The 18,137-nt window shown below is 45.7% G+C and overlaps 1 protein-coding gene across 7 annotated transcripts in view; it reads left to right on the forward strand.

Moving 5' to 3' along the window:
- The window catches only part of LOC144733531 (dystrophin-like), a 393,684-nt gene that overhangs the window by 173,677 nt on the left and 201,870 nt on the right, over positions 1-18,137 (forward strand). For all 7 annotated transcript variants that reach the window (XM_078615485.1, XM_078615482.1, XM_078615479.1 and 4 more), the window contains one exon: positions 10,953-11,121. In XM_078615485.1, the coding sequence (XP_078471611.1) occupies positions 10,953-11,121 (169 nt within the window). The remainder of the gene's footprint in view (positions 1-10,952; positions 11,122-18,137) is intronic.

The following is an 18,137-nucleotide window of genomic DNA, read 5'->3' on the forward strand; positions in this document are numbered from 1 at the left end:
ACCCTGCACCCAGAGCTGGCTGCATGAGTCACATGAGTCACTCCACAACAGTTCGAGGTGGACACGTCATCGAACGGCACGACATGGACGGCACAACTGGAATAGCACTGGGCAAAGCAAACAATGACTTGACTTTCTTGATGCACACGCGTGTAATGAGCGACTTCTGCGACACGTCGTGTAGAGGGCTTCTTCATATTTATTCTCACACTGGGCACAACACTGGGTCATATATAGAAACGTCTCTACTTTAGCTACGCACAGCCGACCTCTCTACATAGTCCCAACGCCTCCAATCCAACCACACGGCTGACTGACTAGTGTGACGATGACGTTCGATGGGAGCCGTGCGGAGGATCTTCCATGCGGCCGGACGACGGACAGAGATGACGACAAGTGGCGACGCAGCCAGGACCCGGGACCCCGCAATAACAACCCTGAACCCTCGGTTCCATCCCCCTTATATACCCCTCGGCGTGCTCAGGCCCCGCCTCTGGCCACGCCCCCTTCCAGAACCTTCGAGTAAGTTCTCCTAGCTTGCCGACTAACCCCACCTTTTACCTTTAACCCAGATACGCCCCCCCCCCCTTCTGATTAGTTGTTACATAACCTTGCCAATTCCCGTGATTACCCTTCCAGGACAACAGGTGGCACCCTGTCATTACACACGTACCGTACGTACTTGTATGCACTTGTATGCGTACGTGCAGGATGCATTGAGTGCCTGTAATCTGGGCACCTTTGTGTGGGTACGGTCAGAACTGTATAGAGCTGTAACTTGTCGAGACAAATCACCGGTTATCTGCTTGCAGTTGGGAAGCTGTTGGCTCGGTCCAGCTGCTAGCTGTGGGAGCTCTAACGGGCGAAATTGCTGGCCAGTGGGCGTGAACCTACCAGCTGGCAATAAGTCTGCAGAGGCTTTCGATGAACTTTCGCTTGGCTTAAAGCTGCATCTTATTCACACAAACATGTGAGTGTGTGTGCGCTTGTGTGTGTGTTTACGTCTTCGGTAGATGTAGTAAGTGTGAAACGGTAGCAACAATGGTTATTGTGCTGCGCGATGAACTCGTAAAACACGAGTTCGATTCCCGCTCTCACGGCCAACATCGGCGGCAAATGCATGAGCCGGTTCTGGGACTCCCCGAGCCTTGGTATACCCTGGCGTGGTGTGTAAACATCGGCACCGGAGAGACAAAAGTGGCTGGGTGCAGTGCTGGCCACATCGCCACCTCACGTGCCATTCCAGCCTTCATAGACGTTCGCTTAAACGGCAGCTTGCGCCAGCGACGTAAGAAGACCATCACGGGGTTCTTTGTTCTGTGTACTTGGGCAGTGGCGGTGTCGCAGCGGTGGTCAGCGTATTGTATTGTACAATCTCAACAGGTCCAGGTTTGCTCCCTGGTCACGCACACTAGAAGGCATTCCTCGTATTTTATTGATGCCTGGCCTGGGCCTTCCTCATGTTTACCCGGCAGAAAGTGAGTGAGACCCTTTCAGATGGGGAGTCTCACGCTTAAGGGGATCGGTGTTAAAAGAAAGAGGGTAAAGTGCGTGAACTCTCTCAGTACATTGTCCAGGTTACCCACGATCACATCACCCGGAACGTGGCCCAATCTTGTCGGATGCTCAGCAGGGTAAGGCCCTGGAGCCAGCGCTTGCAAATTAGTGACCGTCGTGCCTAAGACGCACGCTATGTATAGGTTGTGTAGGCATTATGGATAGGAGGGAAATGCGGCGAACTGCACGGTGGGAGGGGGGGGAGGGAGCGATCATCCAGCAGTGGATTGACAAACGACCACTAAAAATACGGGTTGACAAATGTTACCTCGTTCTGGCTTAGTTAACGTTGTGCATGCTCCGGTAGCGTTGATGTTGATTATAAATAACGTTGAAATTGCTCCAATTACGGGCATTAGTGGATCATTACAGGCATGGGCTCTCTAAGTGTGTTAACACACGCGTGTGCTCGTGTTCGCTTGCATTTGTGTGTGCACGTGTATGTATGTGTGTGTGGGGAGCAGTTAGCGCGCTGCGTTACGAACCCGGCGACCCGAGTTCGATTCTCGCTCCTGGCCAACACCAGTGACGATTATCTGAACCGGTCATGGGCCTCCCCTAGGTCGACTCAGCCTCAAATGTGTACTTGGTGTGACGTGTAAACATCGCTACTGGGGAGACAAAGGCGGCCGGGCGTGGTGCTGGCCACCCATCCCCATTGTGTTCCCGTACCGGCCTTGATAAATGCTCGCTAACAGCGATTTCCCCCACCCACCGCCCCCCGCACTTTGTTACAGGCTATACGGGGGATCTTTGTCTTTGTGTGTGCGCACGCGAGACGAGGCTCCCCCAGCAGAATCGTAAAAGAGATTAAATCCCCTGCAAAGATGCACACAGCTCCGCTGGGGCCACGTGTGATCAAAACTCATTTTTATTTTTTGCGGTGAGCGATGCAGCGCGGTGCGGCGCTGGCCAGGCCCTTGATGGAGCGTGCGGAGACCGAAGCAAAGCCATTCGAGTCTTTTTTTGGTCCCTGCCAAATTTCTTTTCCCCAATATCCTCGCGTATTAAATAATAACGCCATCTCCGAGGAGCGAACGATGCGGTTAGGACAAGGTGGAAGAGTGTTGGGGGGGGGGGGGGGGCGGTGTTCCTCGTTTTCTAACATCCGTGCTCATTTCCCGTCGATGCCGTGCAACGTTCTTAAAATCCTCCCGTAGCCGTCGGCAGCGTCGTGTGTTTTCGCGTAATTACCATTTTTTTTTGCTTAAATTGTCAATTCTGTGGGACGTATGACTCGGGCGTGCGCGCATCAAGTGGCAAATACAGTAAATTTGGCTGACGGTCCCACCTAAAGTCACGAAAGCTTCAAATCTAGATACAAAATATAATCATTGGTTTTACCCTCGGCAATAAAACAGGAGGCGTTACGATGTTAAAACACCAAACAGAAACCTTTTGCGAGGAATCATGGCCACGCGTACTTGTGGTGAACATGCAAACAAAAACACGCTCTGGTAATATATGCAGCAAAAGAAGGCTGGTCTCTGGTGTGGACCAATCAGTTTCAAAGACAATGCATCATATTACGAGAGGATGTTTTTTTAGTTTGCTTGTTCACCACAAGTGCGTGTGGCTAAGGCAGGCATGATTGCATACTCTTTGGTTATTTCGGTAAAATTTCGATCTAAAGCTTTCGTGACTGCAGGGATTCATCTTCTTGGTTCTTTCGGTAAAGTCGCGTAGAAAGGAAATAATAAAATAATACAAAGAAAACATAATAAAATAAAATTCTCACGACGTTTCGGCCACAACGCAAGCAGCCCGTCCTCAGGTGAAGAACAGGTCTGTCGGAAAGACAGCGTCCGAATGAATCGGTAAAGTCACGTAGTTAGAAATAAAATGTAAACAAATCACGACGTTTCGATCGCAACACAAGCGGGTCTTCATCAGAACCAACGAGTATGGATTCTTGCAGTCACGAAAGCTTAAAATCAAGATTGCAGACATGATTACTTGCAGAAGGTTTCCGTTTGTGTTTTAACATCTTAACACCTGTTTTGTTGCCAGAAGGGGTAAAACCAATTCTTATATTTTCCAAAGATGTTCACATATCTGACCAATTCGAATGTCCAACTATATTTCAGTTTCCCCCATTGAGTCACATGTGCAACATTGTACTATACTCCCCTAATTTAAGTTTTAAACGGTTTATTCATGTGGCATTGAAGCCGACATGCCTACTCGCTTGGATGTGTACATGATGTTTTAATAACAAATACCAAAAAGAGGATTTGGGAAGAAAGTTTCCCTGCAAGAGTTAAAGATGCATCCATTAATCGGTGACAATCAATGCTTGTGCGCACAAGACGTGCGTTGATTCGCGCGTTCGAAAAATGGTTTGCAATATATGCAAATTACATGCAAATTGTATAGTAATATTACATGTCAGCTTATAAGCGAGACGAAACCAACGAGAAACAATTTAAACGGGATGGTAAAAAGATAACTGGTTCTGGAATCTCAATGTGACCCCCAAATCGTGAAAATTAATCATTTTTATATGGTGGTTGGGGGAGTGGTGGAGGTACGTAGAAATGCTGAACTTATTTCGCACCACCGTACGTAGCCAACCGTGCTAATGGGAGGTGCAGGGGAAGGACAACAAACGAAACACAAAAGGCAGTTCTAAAGAAATGAGCCTTCAATCTACATTTAAAAGTGCATAACTTCCTAATATCGGAAGGAAGAGCATTCCAGACGGCCGCAGAAGCGCATCTGAAAGCTCGCGATGCGATGACCATCTCAGTCCGATGGTCAGCCAAAAGCCACTGCTGCGAGGATGACCGGAGTTCGCACGATGGTTTATGCTCCTTGACGAGATCAGCAAAGGTATTGTGCTACATTTGTGGCAACCATTTGTTGTGTAATGAGTATGACGTTCTAACGCACGTGGTGAATTCTACATCGAGCTCACGACGTCATCATGACCACAGCTGTTGATGGCACCGCGCCAACGCGTTTTACTCTGCGCCCGTTTCCAGCAGCTGCGCGGTCTCCAAGGTCTAACCTAAGCCTACCACCATCTGCTCTTAAACTCGCACCGAGGCCCATAGACTCACACGGAGACCCATAGACTCGCACAGAGACACATAGACTCGCACAGAGACCCACAGACTCGCACGGAGACTCACAGACTCGCACGGAGACCCATAGACTCACACAGAGACCCATAGACTCACACGGAGACCCATAGACTCGCACGGAGACCCATAGACTCGCACGGAGACCCATAGACTCGCACGGAGACCCACAGACTCGCACGGAGACCCACAGTCTCGCACGGAGACCCACAGACTCGCACGGAGACTCACAGACTCGCACGGAGACCCATAGACTCGCACGGAGACCCATAGACTCGCACGGAGACCCATAGACTCGCACGGAGACCCATAGACTCGCACGGAGACCCATAGACTCGCACGGAGACCCATAGACTCGCACGGAGACCCATAGACTCGCACCATCTGCTCTTAGGTATTTCATTTGATTGCCAGACTCAGGGAGACGACTCCAATCCCTGAATTGTACTTGCCGAGTACAAAATGGAGGGCTATGTTCTCAACAAACATGGATCCTTATTTCTGTGTGACCTGAATCTCACGTCTGACAGACTCACAAGTGGGGTGCTGATTCAGTCTCCGGCACATTGCATCTAAACTATAACCTAAACCTTTTAAAAAAAAATACTTTTACCAGATAAGGCCTACTGAGCTATAGAGTTGTTTTTCACAAGCGGCCTGACCACAAATGATAGCCCAATGAAGTGGCTTATGTGGAAATTTCTAGCAGCCAAATATTCTAAACGCATGTTGATTCTAAATGTGGAGGGAAAACCCGGAGGACCCAGAAAAAAAACATCTATGCAACCACAGGGAGAACATGCAAACTCCAAATATACAGCAGGCCTCAGGGTTGGGATCAAAGCCACGACTTCCTGTATACCAGGTGAGGTAGTCAACATCTTGCCACCGTGGCACCCCCAAAACAACTGGCACTGCAGTGTCCGTTATCGGCGTTCACAACTGTCAATAGTGGAGACCTCTGCGTTGACACGCTCTCGTGCGTGCGTCCGTCCAGATTATGTTTGGTGAAACATGACCAGGCGGGGCACCGACTCAGCCTCCACGACATTGCATCTGCACTTCCAATGAATGATATTTAGCGACTGCCAAGATGTTTGACCGTTAATGGTGGGGGGCATTTATAGTCGCGTTTATTGCGCAACATAAACATGTTCTCGTTGACCTGCCGAACTTGTGACCTTCCAAAAAAAACCCCGACTGAGCACGACAACCAGAACCAGCTCCCCTCTGCTTTTCGCCTAAATTGCGTCCGTCAATAACGGCCCGTAATAATTTATGAAGCGAACAAATCCCGGCGGCCCCCCGCCATCGGCGCTGTCCGCCCTTCTCGTCTCCTCGTGCCTCTTCGCCGCAAGTTCCGGAATTCTCCTTGCGCTCGGCCGCTTCGCCACTGAGGCAGAAAGTCGGATGTCTGCGACGGGGCGCATTGGGCTTGAGCGTGCGTGGCTGAATCCATGCAAATCGCTCCGCCAAAAATCCCGTCTGTTAACCCATTACAGCTTTTAGGCGGATCTAATTGGTGTTTTTCTGCCGTTAATTGCGAGGGAGCGTTGGACCAGGAGCAGTGGTCCGCGGGACTGTGCTATGAACCCGGGTTACAATCGAGTTCTCGATTGTCAGTCATGGGTAACGTCAGCAACGAGCGATACCTGAACCGGTCCGAACACCCCTCCCCCTCCCCCCCTCCCCCCCCCCCCCCCCCCCCAATTGGACGTCTGTGAAAAGAGCTTCAAAGCTTTTCGGATTAAATTTCGTTTTAGGAGTACCCCTATCCCCTCCCTTTGATGCTGCTAATCCTGCATAATGCACGGGCATAATATGACTTTGAAAACCCCCCGCCTACCTCCTACGCATTTCACAAGTAGTATTAATCACATACCTGCATTTCCCATAAAAATGCTAAATTCCTCTTGATATGCAAATTATTTTGTCAAGGCGCCCTTCCCCCCTTCCAACCCAGCTTAAATATACGCTGCCAAGCCTGGTGGTGTTTCATTCAGACGCTGTCTCCCCGACAGACCTGGTCTTCAGCTGAGGACGGCTGCTGGCGTTGTGGCCGAAACGTCGTGAGAATTGTATTTTATTATGTTTTATTTTTATTATTTTATTATTTCCCTTCTACGTGACTTTACCGAAAGAACCAAGAAGAGGAGCTTATCGGATTCTTCCTGTCCAAATAAGTGTTCTGAATTCACCAACCTGTGCTGTACCTGCTGTCCAGCTTGGCGAAGTATGGTCCACAGCCCCATACAGGAAAGCCTTCGTCCAGCGGTGAATTGAAACGGGGTTCTTCATTTTTTTGCGAAATGTATAAACATTTGGAGGTAGAACACACAACCCACCCTCCCTCCCCCTAGGCAATTTTTACATTTGATTCAAGAAATGTATTTTTATTAGCATAGCCGGCAAATGCCGTGTCTCTAGTGGCTCTGTGCGTGACAGTAACCCAATAAATGTCACCTATGAATGGAAAGGCATCGACTCTTGCGCACCTGATTCAACACACGTATCGCGAGCTTTGAAACTGATAATAATAAATAAATAAATAGATTAATTAATTACTTAATTGCTCCATTCCCATTTAACACAAATATTCGCCACCCTACAATTAACGCCAGCTGTACAATGGCCATCTGTATAGGCAAAGACGAAGACGCCCCCGTATAGGCTTTAACAGGCTGTCACGGCACGTACCGTTCGCAAGCACCTATGAAGGCTGCCACGACGCACTGGGGTTTGGGTAGCCAGCACCACGCCCGGGGGCTGCCTTTGTCTCCCCAGGCATCGTGTTTACACACCGCACCAGGGTGCTCATTTAAGGCCAAGTTAAACTAGAAGAGGGCACAGGGCAACTTCAACTATTCGCCACTATCTTCTTGGTTCTTTCGGTAAAGTCACGTAGAAGGGAAATAATAAAATAATAAAATAAAACATAATAAAATAATATAATAAAGTAATATTATATAATGATATTTTACTTTTATTACTTTATTATTTCCGTTCTACGTGACTTCACCGAAAGAACCAAGAAAATGAATCCCTGCAGTCACGAAAACTTTACATCGAAATTTAATAATATTTTATTATGTTTTATTTTTATTATTTTATTATTTCCATTCTACGTGACTTTACCGAAAGAACCAAGAAAATGAATCCCTGCAGTCACGAAAGCTTTAAATCGAAATTTATTCGCCACTGTTATTGGTCATGAGCAAGAATGGAAGTGGGGTCGCCGGGTTCATCGTGCAGTGCGCTAGCCACTCCACTACTGCTACACACGCCACAAATGGCGAAATGTTAACTGCCTCGCCCAGTATGACGAAGGTCGTGCGTTCGATCCCGACCTTGACGCCTGTATATTTTGAGGTTGCATGTGTCTCCCCGTGGTCGTGTGGATTTTTGTCTGGGTCCTTCGGTTTTCCCCCTCCACATTTAGAATCAACGTCACGCGTTTAGAGTATTTGGCGGCTATAAATGTCCGCGCGATAAGCCACTTCATTGAGCTATCCTTTGTGATAACCAGGTCGCTTTTGAAAAAAAAAATCTATATAGCTCAGTGGTCCTTCCCTCGTAAAAAAAAATTGTAAAATAAATAGTTACACACACACGCAGCTTAGTTATTGACATTGCTCTTTTGAGAGGCTCTGGAGGATGTCGATTTGCAACACCTGCTAGTTTTCCTTTTTGCTAAAGAATGGCGTTATGAAATTGCTAAATTTTAGCTCTTAAAGCCTTATCCAGCAGGAGTAATTTAAGTGTTTAACTTCTTTTTCACCGTATGTAGCCAGCATAAGAGTCAGAAGTTTATTGTCCGAGCAGCTCTTTTGCGAATGTGACTCGACCAGCAGGCAGACACGGCAGCAAGCGTTAATAAACACGATCCAAAATGAAAAAAAAAACATTTGCAAACCAAATAGATCCTAGAAAACAATTGCGTAAAATTCGTATTGATTCGACCTCAACGATGCCCCCCCCCCGTTCCTCCGTCCTAATCGGGGGGGGGGGGGGGACAAAACAACTTAACGCACAATAACAGCGGTTCTAAAGAAATGTTGCTCCACTTTGACATAAAAATGAGAGCTCCTTCCCTCCAGCGCAATTTGCCTCTTGCTCCTTGGCCGTACAGGAATGTAAGGCGAGGAAAGTTGTTTGCTATTCCAAGAGTGTAATAAAAAAAAGTTAAGTCGCCTCGCCTGAGATGTCATTGCCCCACTTGATTAAATTGCCTCTACGTCGCAGTAATTAAATCGTGCAAACGAGTTTATGAATTTCAAACCACTTGATATGCTTAACGCATTTGTGGGCCGTCATAGAAATGTGAAATATGAAGGGTTTTTTTTGTATAAATACCCAGAATAGTTGCCAGCCTTAAAATATATATTAGTCGGCAATCTATAATATAGACTGTGTAGCAATGGTTATTAAGCTGGGTGAGTACTGGCAGTCGATAATGTCGACTGTAGCCTGGTTATTAATTTTGGTGAGTGTACTGGCAGTCTATAATGTAAACTATAGTCTACATTATAGACTGCCAGTACACTCCGATTTAGAAACAGGCTACAGTCCACATTAGTGTTTTTTATTATTATTTTTATTAGATTTGTATTATTTTTATTCACTTTTTTATTATTATTTTTCTATCTACGTGACTTTACCACAGTCACGAAAGATTTAAGTCAAAATTAATCAGCAAATTAGTTCTTCTAAGATTACATGATTCCTTCTTGTTATTTCATCCATTGCTCATACAATATATACGGGAATGCATAATAGGTTTGTAAATTTTGCTTTCTATGTATCTATTTTAGTTCAATTCAACATTCTGGAAAATGCTGCCACAGAATGTTGTGCAACTCCTAGGGGCATTGGACTTGCAACCCAGAAGTTGCCCGGTTCCATTCAATCTCCCGGCACAGGCGTTAAAACAACGCTGCAAGTTTCTTAAATCCCAACCCTCGCCACCACCACCCAGACCCTGCCTCTCCCAGCTCTGTCCACCCAGCGGCATGAATGAGGACACCACAGTTTGTCAATCGGCATGTGTGGATGTACGTTGAACTTCTTTCGTGCCGTACGTCGCCACCTGTACTAATCTGAGGTGCAGGTGAAGGGCAATAAACTAAACACGGAAGATCAGTTCTTAAGAAATAACAGGCACATATGGAGATTGCTTGTGGCGGGGCGAACTGTGGGTACTTCTACCTACGTCTTGCAAGAGGAAAAGTAAAACAAAACTTACTCTTTGGTTCTTTCGGTAAAGTCACGTAGGTGAAAAAAAGAATAATAAATAAAATGAAAATAATTAAATAAAATCTCGACGTATTGGAAGCAACACAAGTCTCCGTCATCAGCTAGGACAGCCACAGCAAGAAATAATTTGCTGGAGTGGACAAGAACTGCTCGTAACAAGATATTACATAAGGCAAGAGGGGGGGAGGAGCCAGGGGGGTGGGGGGCTTTACCGAAAGAACCAAAGAGTATGGATCCTTGCAGTCACGAAAACTTCAAATCTAAAAAAAGACTTCGCCTCCAGAGCAGCGTGTGGCCACAACTGACTTCTCCCCAGCGGCTCATTAATCCACCCACACGCGGCTCGATCGATGGGGCATAACGCAGAACGCACTATCACAGTAGCAAACAATAGTTAATTAGTTGTACGATAAGTTGCATGATATACGCTCAAATATATACACTTGACTCTTTGCAGAACTCATGGGTGCTTCGTGGCTATTGGTCTTGTTAAAGGTTGGCCACCCCTGGCTCTTGAAGAAGCACCTCAAGATGTCGTTCACGTAGAGGCCCCCCTTCCCTCCAGCAAATGGCTTGGCCATGCAATTGCAGCGCTGCTGCATCTTTGCCTTTTCACCTCTTTGGTGCGGCCTGGTGAAGGGTGGTTGGGGCCAGGGTGGGATCCAGGACTGATTCAGACGTAACGATTGAGCACAGGTCTCTTGAGTTAATCGTGCCGTGTGTCCACTACCCACTGTTCCACAAGAAATTGTTCCGCAAGAAATTCGCTGTGTTTTTTAAAGAGCGTTCAGGGAAGAGAATATAAATGCTCGTGTTATTATTATTATTTGCTCCGCTAAATAAATCACGTTGAATGTGTGACAATTGTTTCTATTCGCAACAGTGTTTCATAACTGCAGTGTTTGATGAGAAATGAATAAATGCCTATAAACGCGCGCACATTCACACGCACAGAACATACCTGGGCTGTGTTGTTGGCTTGCCAACTGCGGCGCGCAAATTTTGTTCTTATTTGAAAGCGCTCGCTAATGATATTTTATGTTCCCGGCCTCATTTCAGGATGAGACGGAGAGAGACCCAGCTGGAGTTGGCCAAACGGGACATCGAGTGGTTTGACACGGAGTCCAAACGCTTCATTGACTGGATGGTAAAGATGGCGCAAGCTGCCGCAACCCTGGATCAGGAATCTTCCCAATCAACACTCGGCTCTCTTGGCAAGTCCTGGCAGGTGGGTACAGGTTTGGCGCGCGTGTGTGTGTGTGTGTGAGCGGTTTTTTTACCTTTTATGTCATCGTTATTGCCTATGGTCACATTTACATATTGTGATGACAAGTGGAACGTTCTGAGGATTGGCTGCGCGAGATCATCAAAGGCTCGATCTTGGGCAATGTGCATGCAATCGGCAAATAAGGCGCGCTTTAATCTCGTCAGAGTGGGTCATGTGAGAAGCGACGGAGGAATACATCGGTGGGATAAAATTTCCCCCAACTCGATGAAAATCTTGCGAGGTGCGATGTGAAATGTGTTCCAGTGGCACGGCACTTTTGTGACGCTTTGAACCAACCTGGTGTAGCTGCGTGCGTGCGTGCGTGTGCGCGCACGTGGGTGCATTCATTTGTGGCGCGTGTATGGAATTTGAATGGATTTCTTGGGTTTTGACAGCTGCGCATTTGTCAGTAATTTGGAAATGGATGGTGCGCGCGCGTGCTTGCTTGCATGCGCGTGTGTTTGTGTGGGGTGCGTTAGTTTAGTGGTTGGCGCTATGAACCCGGCGAAACCGAGTTACATTCCTGCACACAGCCAACACTAGTGAAGATTAACTGAACCTTTCCTGCGTCTCCCCTCGGTCAACTCGGCCTCAAATGAGTACCTGGTGTGATGTGTAAAACATTGTCACGAGGGAGACAAAGGTGGCCAGGAATGGTGTTGTCCATGCCACCCCCTCGTGTGCCATGCCGGCCTTCATAGGTGCTCGCGAACAGCACTTACCACAAGAGTCTGTTAAAGGCTTTACGGGGATCCTCGTCTCTTTTGATTCTAAATGTCATTCAAATATTTAAACTGTGACAAATGGAATTGGTGGGAAAGACGAGGCAGTAAACACAATTTCACATCACAAGTCAGGGCTCCCAGCTCTGGTGTTGTACGCTGCCGATTTAATTAATTCTGTGCCAAGTCAGATTCAATAGGGTACTCAATCCACTGACATATTAAAAGATTACTTTTGGCCGCATAATTGCAGTTTGGTGGCTTTGGAGCCATTGAGGAATTGATTTGTAGCGGGTTGCACTCGTGATGTTTGCAAATTCTTCCCAGGCATTTTTTACAAACTCTAAACTTTCTCCCAAATCTACCACCTTTAAAAATATATAATAAACATTAAATAATCACGTGACTTTCAGTGATTTAAAGATAAAAACTAAATCCGTGTGTGGTATGCATAAATACCATCATCAGAATTCGAATCTTTATTTAGGCTGGAGGAATCCAAATGAGCTACGATGCTTTTTTTACAAATGTCCAGTAGTTAACACATGTCCAGTTGATGTCCTATCAGATCATCATTTACACTGCACTCCCCATACAGTACATTTCAAGCAGAAGTGGTCGTAGACAGTGATTGCAGACCAATTACGATGTTCAAAAATAATGTCGTTTTAAAAATATACGCAACGAATGAAAATTAACAACATTGAAAAGTTGAAAGGGTGTTTAAGACTTCCATGTTGTTCACTTAATTTTTGAGTTTTGCATATGCTGTCTGGAAAAGGATGTCTTTTAATTTTAATGTAAATTAATTAATTGTGGGTGGCTTGATAATATTCCCAGGCAAGCTTGTCCACAATTCAGACGCCAAGTTTCCCTGTTATTTAATTTCATATGCTTACCTTTAAGGGATCTGTAGCCCTCCCCCTTCCCCCCCGATACGATGAACACACAGCCCGGTCTCAGAGTCCAGAGGATTTTATCGGGTTCTTTTTTAAATCCTTTATATTAAGTTCACTTGCTTGCTTGCGCGCGCGCTTACGACCGTGCAAATCTTTCGGTCGTTTTTTAACCCACTTCCCGTGATTCAATCGAGCTGACATTTTGCACACAGACTCGTTGTGCGTGACAATTTATTTTCGTGAAAATTTTTTTCCAAAATTTTACACTTTTTAGGAAAAAATAAATTATATTTAATTACCAATTGCTTAATGGTGGCAAGCAATCATCTGACCCATAGGTGGCAGCCATCTCAAGCCAGAGGACGAGAGGACTCTAGCCGCCACACATATAAAGGATTTATAGTGAAAAACTTTGTTTTTACGGGTTAATTTTTTATGCTCGGGAGCCGTTTTGGCACAAAGGGGATGGGGGGGGGGGGAACCGCGAGCTCATGCGCACAGTCTCATCTTGATATTGTGCTGGCTTGCGTGCACACGTTGTGGGAGACTTGGAGGATGAACAAGTGACCGGAGGGGGGTGGTGGTAGGAGGGGAACAAGACGATTGTGCTTTGCAAGTGACCTTGGGTTATTTCCGCGGGCCGACCCATCGTTTTTCTGAGACATTCGGTCCGGGTGGTGGACGTTGCTACGGCCGCTGGGCTGTTGCTGCTGCTGGTTTGCAGTTTGGCCAGTTCCAGATGGGGTTGTGTTTTTTTTATTTAACCTATTTTGGCGGCTAAATTTAGGAGCGTGCTCGTGTCGCCTTCTGTGTTTGTTTTTTATCTGCACTCTGTCCCTAACCTGCAAAAACCCTTGCTTCCATACCAATTTTCCACTCAATTCAAAGGGGGGCAACAACATGCTACGTTGTGTGTGGCTGTGGAATGTCATTCGAGCGCAATCTTGCGTATGTAGACATTTACCGAGGCCAGCGCTTGTGGGCTGCTGTTTTTCAAATGGCGCACATTTTGACATCGCGCAAATTTTAAAATGTGAGCACACGATGTTAACATTTTCCTTTCCATTTCAAGCGTGCCCTGGTTTAAGCAGATATCATCCCACGTTTAATGCGATTCATTGTAAAATGTCTCAAGCTTAAAATGATTTGGTTTTTTCATCACAAAATGGGTATAATTTTTTTGTCTTTTGAATATTTGCTGTCAACGTTGGCTCCCAATGTATTCACTACTGCCAACTGATAGCAACAGTAATGTATTGCACAAAGGCAGCTTTAGTTTTACTGATGGGCAAGCTTTAATGCGCTGCTCCTATTCTATGGTTCTTTCGGTAAAGTCACGTAGATAGAAAAAAATAACAATACAATAATAATAATAAAATCTTATTTTATTGTTATTAAAAAAAATCTTATTTTATTGTTATTTTTTCTGTCTACGTGACTTTACCAAAAGAACAATATCACATGAATTCCTGCAGTCACGAAAGTTTAAAGTCAAAATTGCACCGCTCCTGTGCATCACAAGGATAATTGAGATGTCGTACCGATCCTCTTTGAACTGGAACTGTTTGTCGGTATTATCGCCGTGTATATTTTTAGACGCAGGTATCACCTCTTTGCGTGAACTGCGACGCGCGGCCGTGTGCGTTGGAGATGGTACATCTCGTCCAAAGCAAAGCTTTCTTGGCAGTAAATAAAATAAATAAAAACTTGTCGGCGAAATAATTATCTGAAAAGCCGTTCATGTGATAGCATCCAGGGGTGCAATTACTTATTTGCAAAGTTTGCCTGACTATCCCCCGGCAGTGTCCTGGAGGCTTTGTCTCTCAAGGATAAAAAAAAAACGCACCAAACGTGGCCGTGCCAATTAACAAAAACACACGTCGGGTCTGATCTTGTGGTCTTTGCAAGCTGAACGGCGGTCATGCTGTAAGAGACATCCAGACGACTGATTTTGCACGGAGGGGGGGGTGGGAAGTGGCGGTGCCAGTTGGCCATCCGCAGCTCTAGAAGCTCTTCGATTTACTTTTCCACACCTGATAAATGTCTTGGAAAGTGGTATGTAGAAGTACCCACAGTTTGCCCCACCACAAGCAATCCGCATACGTTCATGTGCTTGTTTAAAACTGCTATTTTTGTGGTCAGTTTGTTGTCCTTCCCGCGCACCTGAGATTTAGCACGGCTGGCTACGTTCAGTGCGGAAGAAGTTGAACATGCATAAATACATTCTGATTATAAATGGGGATACCTCAGTTTGTCGCTGCTGGGTGGACAGAGGTGAGAGAGGCGATGTGGTGGTGGGGATGGGGGTTGGGATTTAAGAAACTTGCAGCGTTGTATTTCGATTTAAAGCTTTCGTGACTGCAGAGATTCATCTTCTTGGTTCTTTCGGTAAAGTCACGTAGAAGGGAAGTAATAAAATAATACAATTCAAACATAATAAAATAATTATCACGACGTTTCGGCTACAAGACGGCTGCTTGCGTTGTGGCCGAAACGTCGTGAGAATTATTTTATTATGTTTAAATTTTATTATTTTATTACTTCCCTTCTACGTGACTTTACCGAAAGAACCAAGAAGTTGCAGCGTTGTTTTAACGCCTCTGCTGGGTGATCAAATGGAACCGGACAACCTCTGGGTTGCAAGTCCAAGTACCCTTAAGTGTTGCACCACTGTGGCAGCATTTGCCTGATTGTTGAATGGAGCTAAAACAGCGCCGAGATGATGGCCCTTGCCCTGCGTGGCCACTCGCGAGCTGATGACCTTGTGTAACCACTCGCCACCAGCAGCAGCAGCAACAGCTGCTGCTGCTGCTGCTGCGACACAAACTGCGAAAAAATGTTGTCACGGCCAGAAAATGAAATGCGATGATTAATAATGAAAGGAAACCGTGTGCGGTGGGTACGACGACGAGTGTTCGAGCAGCCCCTGCGGGGGCCGCATGCACAGAGTTGCCTCTTTTGAAGGGTATATGAAGGTATTTTTTTGGGTGCAATTTCACTTGGGTGGATAAATATTTATCATGAAAGGAAACCGTATCCACTTGTTTATTTTGCGGTGTTTACATGATGTGAACAGATGCACAGGAGCATACTCCCCGCCCCCACAAAATACGCAAGATCTCCTAAATTTTCCCAACTGCTTTCACGAATATTATTACTTTCTGGGTCTTTCGGTAAAGTCACGTAGATAGAAAAATGAATTTAATAAAAAAAAATCGTATTCTTTTTCTATCTACGAGACTTTACCGAAAGACCCAAAGAGTATGAATTCCTGCAGTCCCGAAAGCTTTAAGTCAATATTATTACTTTCATTTAAAGCCCTTCATCAGTATAGTGTTGGATTAAAGCCTCCTCCCAAAGCTCTTGCTAATGGGGGTTATTTGAACTTACTTCACCTTCTTCTTGGTTCTTTCGGTAAAGTCACGTAGAAGGGAAATAATAAAATAATAAAAATTAAACATAATAAAATAATTCTCACGACGGTACGGCCACAACGTAAGCAACCGTCCTCAGGTGAAGAACAGGTCTGTCGGGAAGACGCTGTCTGACCTGTTCTTCACCTGAGGACGGCTGCTTGCGTTGTGGCCGAAACGTCGTGAGAATTATTTTATTATGTTTACATTTTTTTCCCTTTTACGTGACTTTACCGAAAGAACCAAGACGATGAATCCCTGCAGTCACGAAAGCTTTAAATCGAAATTTACTTCACCTTACTGGTCGGTGCGGGTGGGTTGGTGACGGGAAAGGACTCGTTCAGATACTTTTTTTCTCGCCACTGACGTTAATAGTGGATGACAATCGAGCTCATTTACGCCGGATTAATTAGCGCAGCGCGCTATCTTCTGTGCCATCGCTCCCCAGACGTATTAAATTGCAAGCATTTAAATGTGCCGTAACAGTTAATTAACCGAATTTACTTGACGGTAATTTCTGAGTAAAACGCCTTTTTTTTTTTAAAGCAAAACTAACAAAGGTAACCAGTTGTCTTTTTATAGGAGAGTGCTGCAGCTCGGATATCACCCGTGTGTAGAGGCTGATGTTAGCAATGACCGGGAGTCAAACTCAGACTCCACGGCGTTCATAGTGTAGTGCACGAGCCATGATGCAACCCCACGCCGCCGTACAGAGCGACCTCTTGTTTTCTCTCCCCCCCTTCCCCACGCTGCTCTCAACTTTTTAAATCCTTTATATTAAGTTCACTTGCTTGCTTGCTTGCGCGCTTATGACCGTGCAAATCTTTCGGTCGTTTTTTAACCCACTTCCCGTGATCCAATCGAGCTGACATTTTCCACACAGACTCGTTGTGCGAGACAATTAATGTTCGGGAAAAAAATTCCAAAAATTTTACACTGATTAGGGAAAACAAATTAAATATTTAATTACCAATTGCTTAATACTGGCAGACAATCATCTGACCCATAGATGGCAGCCATATCAAGCCAGAGGACGAGAAGACTCTAGCCGCCACGCATATAAAGGATTTATAGTGAAAAACTTTGTTTTTACGGGTTTACTTGTTAAATCCTTTAATTTAAGTTCACTTGCTTGCTTGCTTGCGCGCTTACGACCGTGCAAATCTTTCGGTCGTTTTTTAACCTACTTCCCGTGATCCAATCGAGCTGACATTTTGCACACAGACTCGTTGTGCGTGACAATTTATTTTTGTGCAAAAATTTTTTCCTGAATTTTACACTTTTTAGGAAAAAATAAATTATATTTAATTACCAATTGCTTAATGGTGGCAGGCAATCATCTGACCCATAGGTAGCAGCCATCTCAAGCCAGAGGACGAGAGGACTCTAGCCGCCACGCATATAAAGGATTTATAGTGAAAAACTTTGTTTTTACGGGTTAATTTTTTATCTTCCTTGGCGAAGTGCAGCCACTCGTGCGAGCGCAGAGTCCTGGAGCGACGCATTTGGGGTCGGCGCCATTCGCCGCAGTAATTACAAAGCCCAACAACACCCCACGCTGCTGCTCGTTCGCTCTCTCGCTCGCTCGCTCGACTCGTGCCAATTGCACTTTGTTGGCGTAAAAATTGGGCACTGCAATTGCGGTCTTATACGCGAATAACTCCGAAACAAAAGTGGCCCTGTTTGTGTTGTTGCCGGTTCTGTGAAACGCTGTAAGTTCCGTCGACACAACGGAAGAAGGCACGTTTTTATTTTTTTTAAGAACTCATTCATCGTTGATGCATTAACTTTTACCCCACCTCGGGCAACCCACACAGACAAAGCGCCTCTGTGTCGATTAACAAGACTTTTGGGGCAAGTGCTGTTAGCCAGCACCTACGCACGGGCACGCACGCACACCAGACCGTGACGCTGGTGCTGTGCTGAAAGTCTCATGGAGTGAT

The sequence above is a fragment of the Lampetra planeri genome, chromosome 47, assembly GCF_965212315.1.
Source record: "Lampetra planeri chromosome 47, kcLamPlan1.2.h2, whole genome shotgun sequence".
NCBI lineage: Eukaryota > Metazoa > Chordata > Hyperoartia > Petromyzontiformes > Petromyzontidae > Lampetra > Lampetra planeri.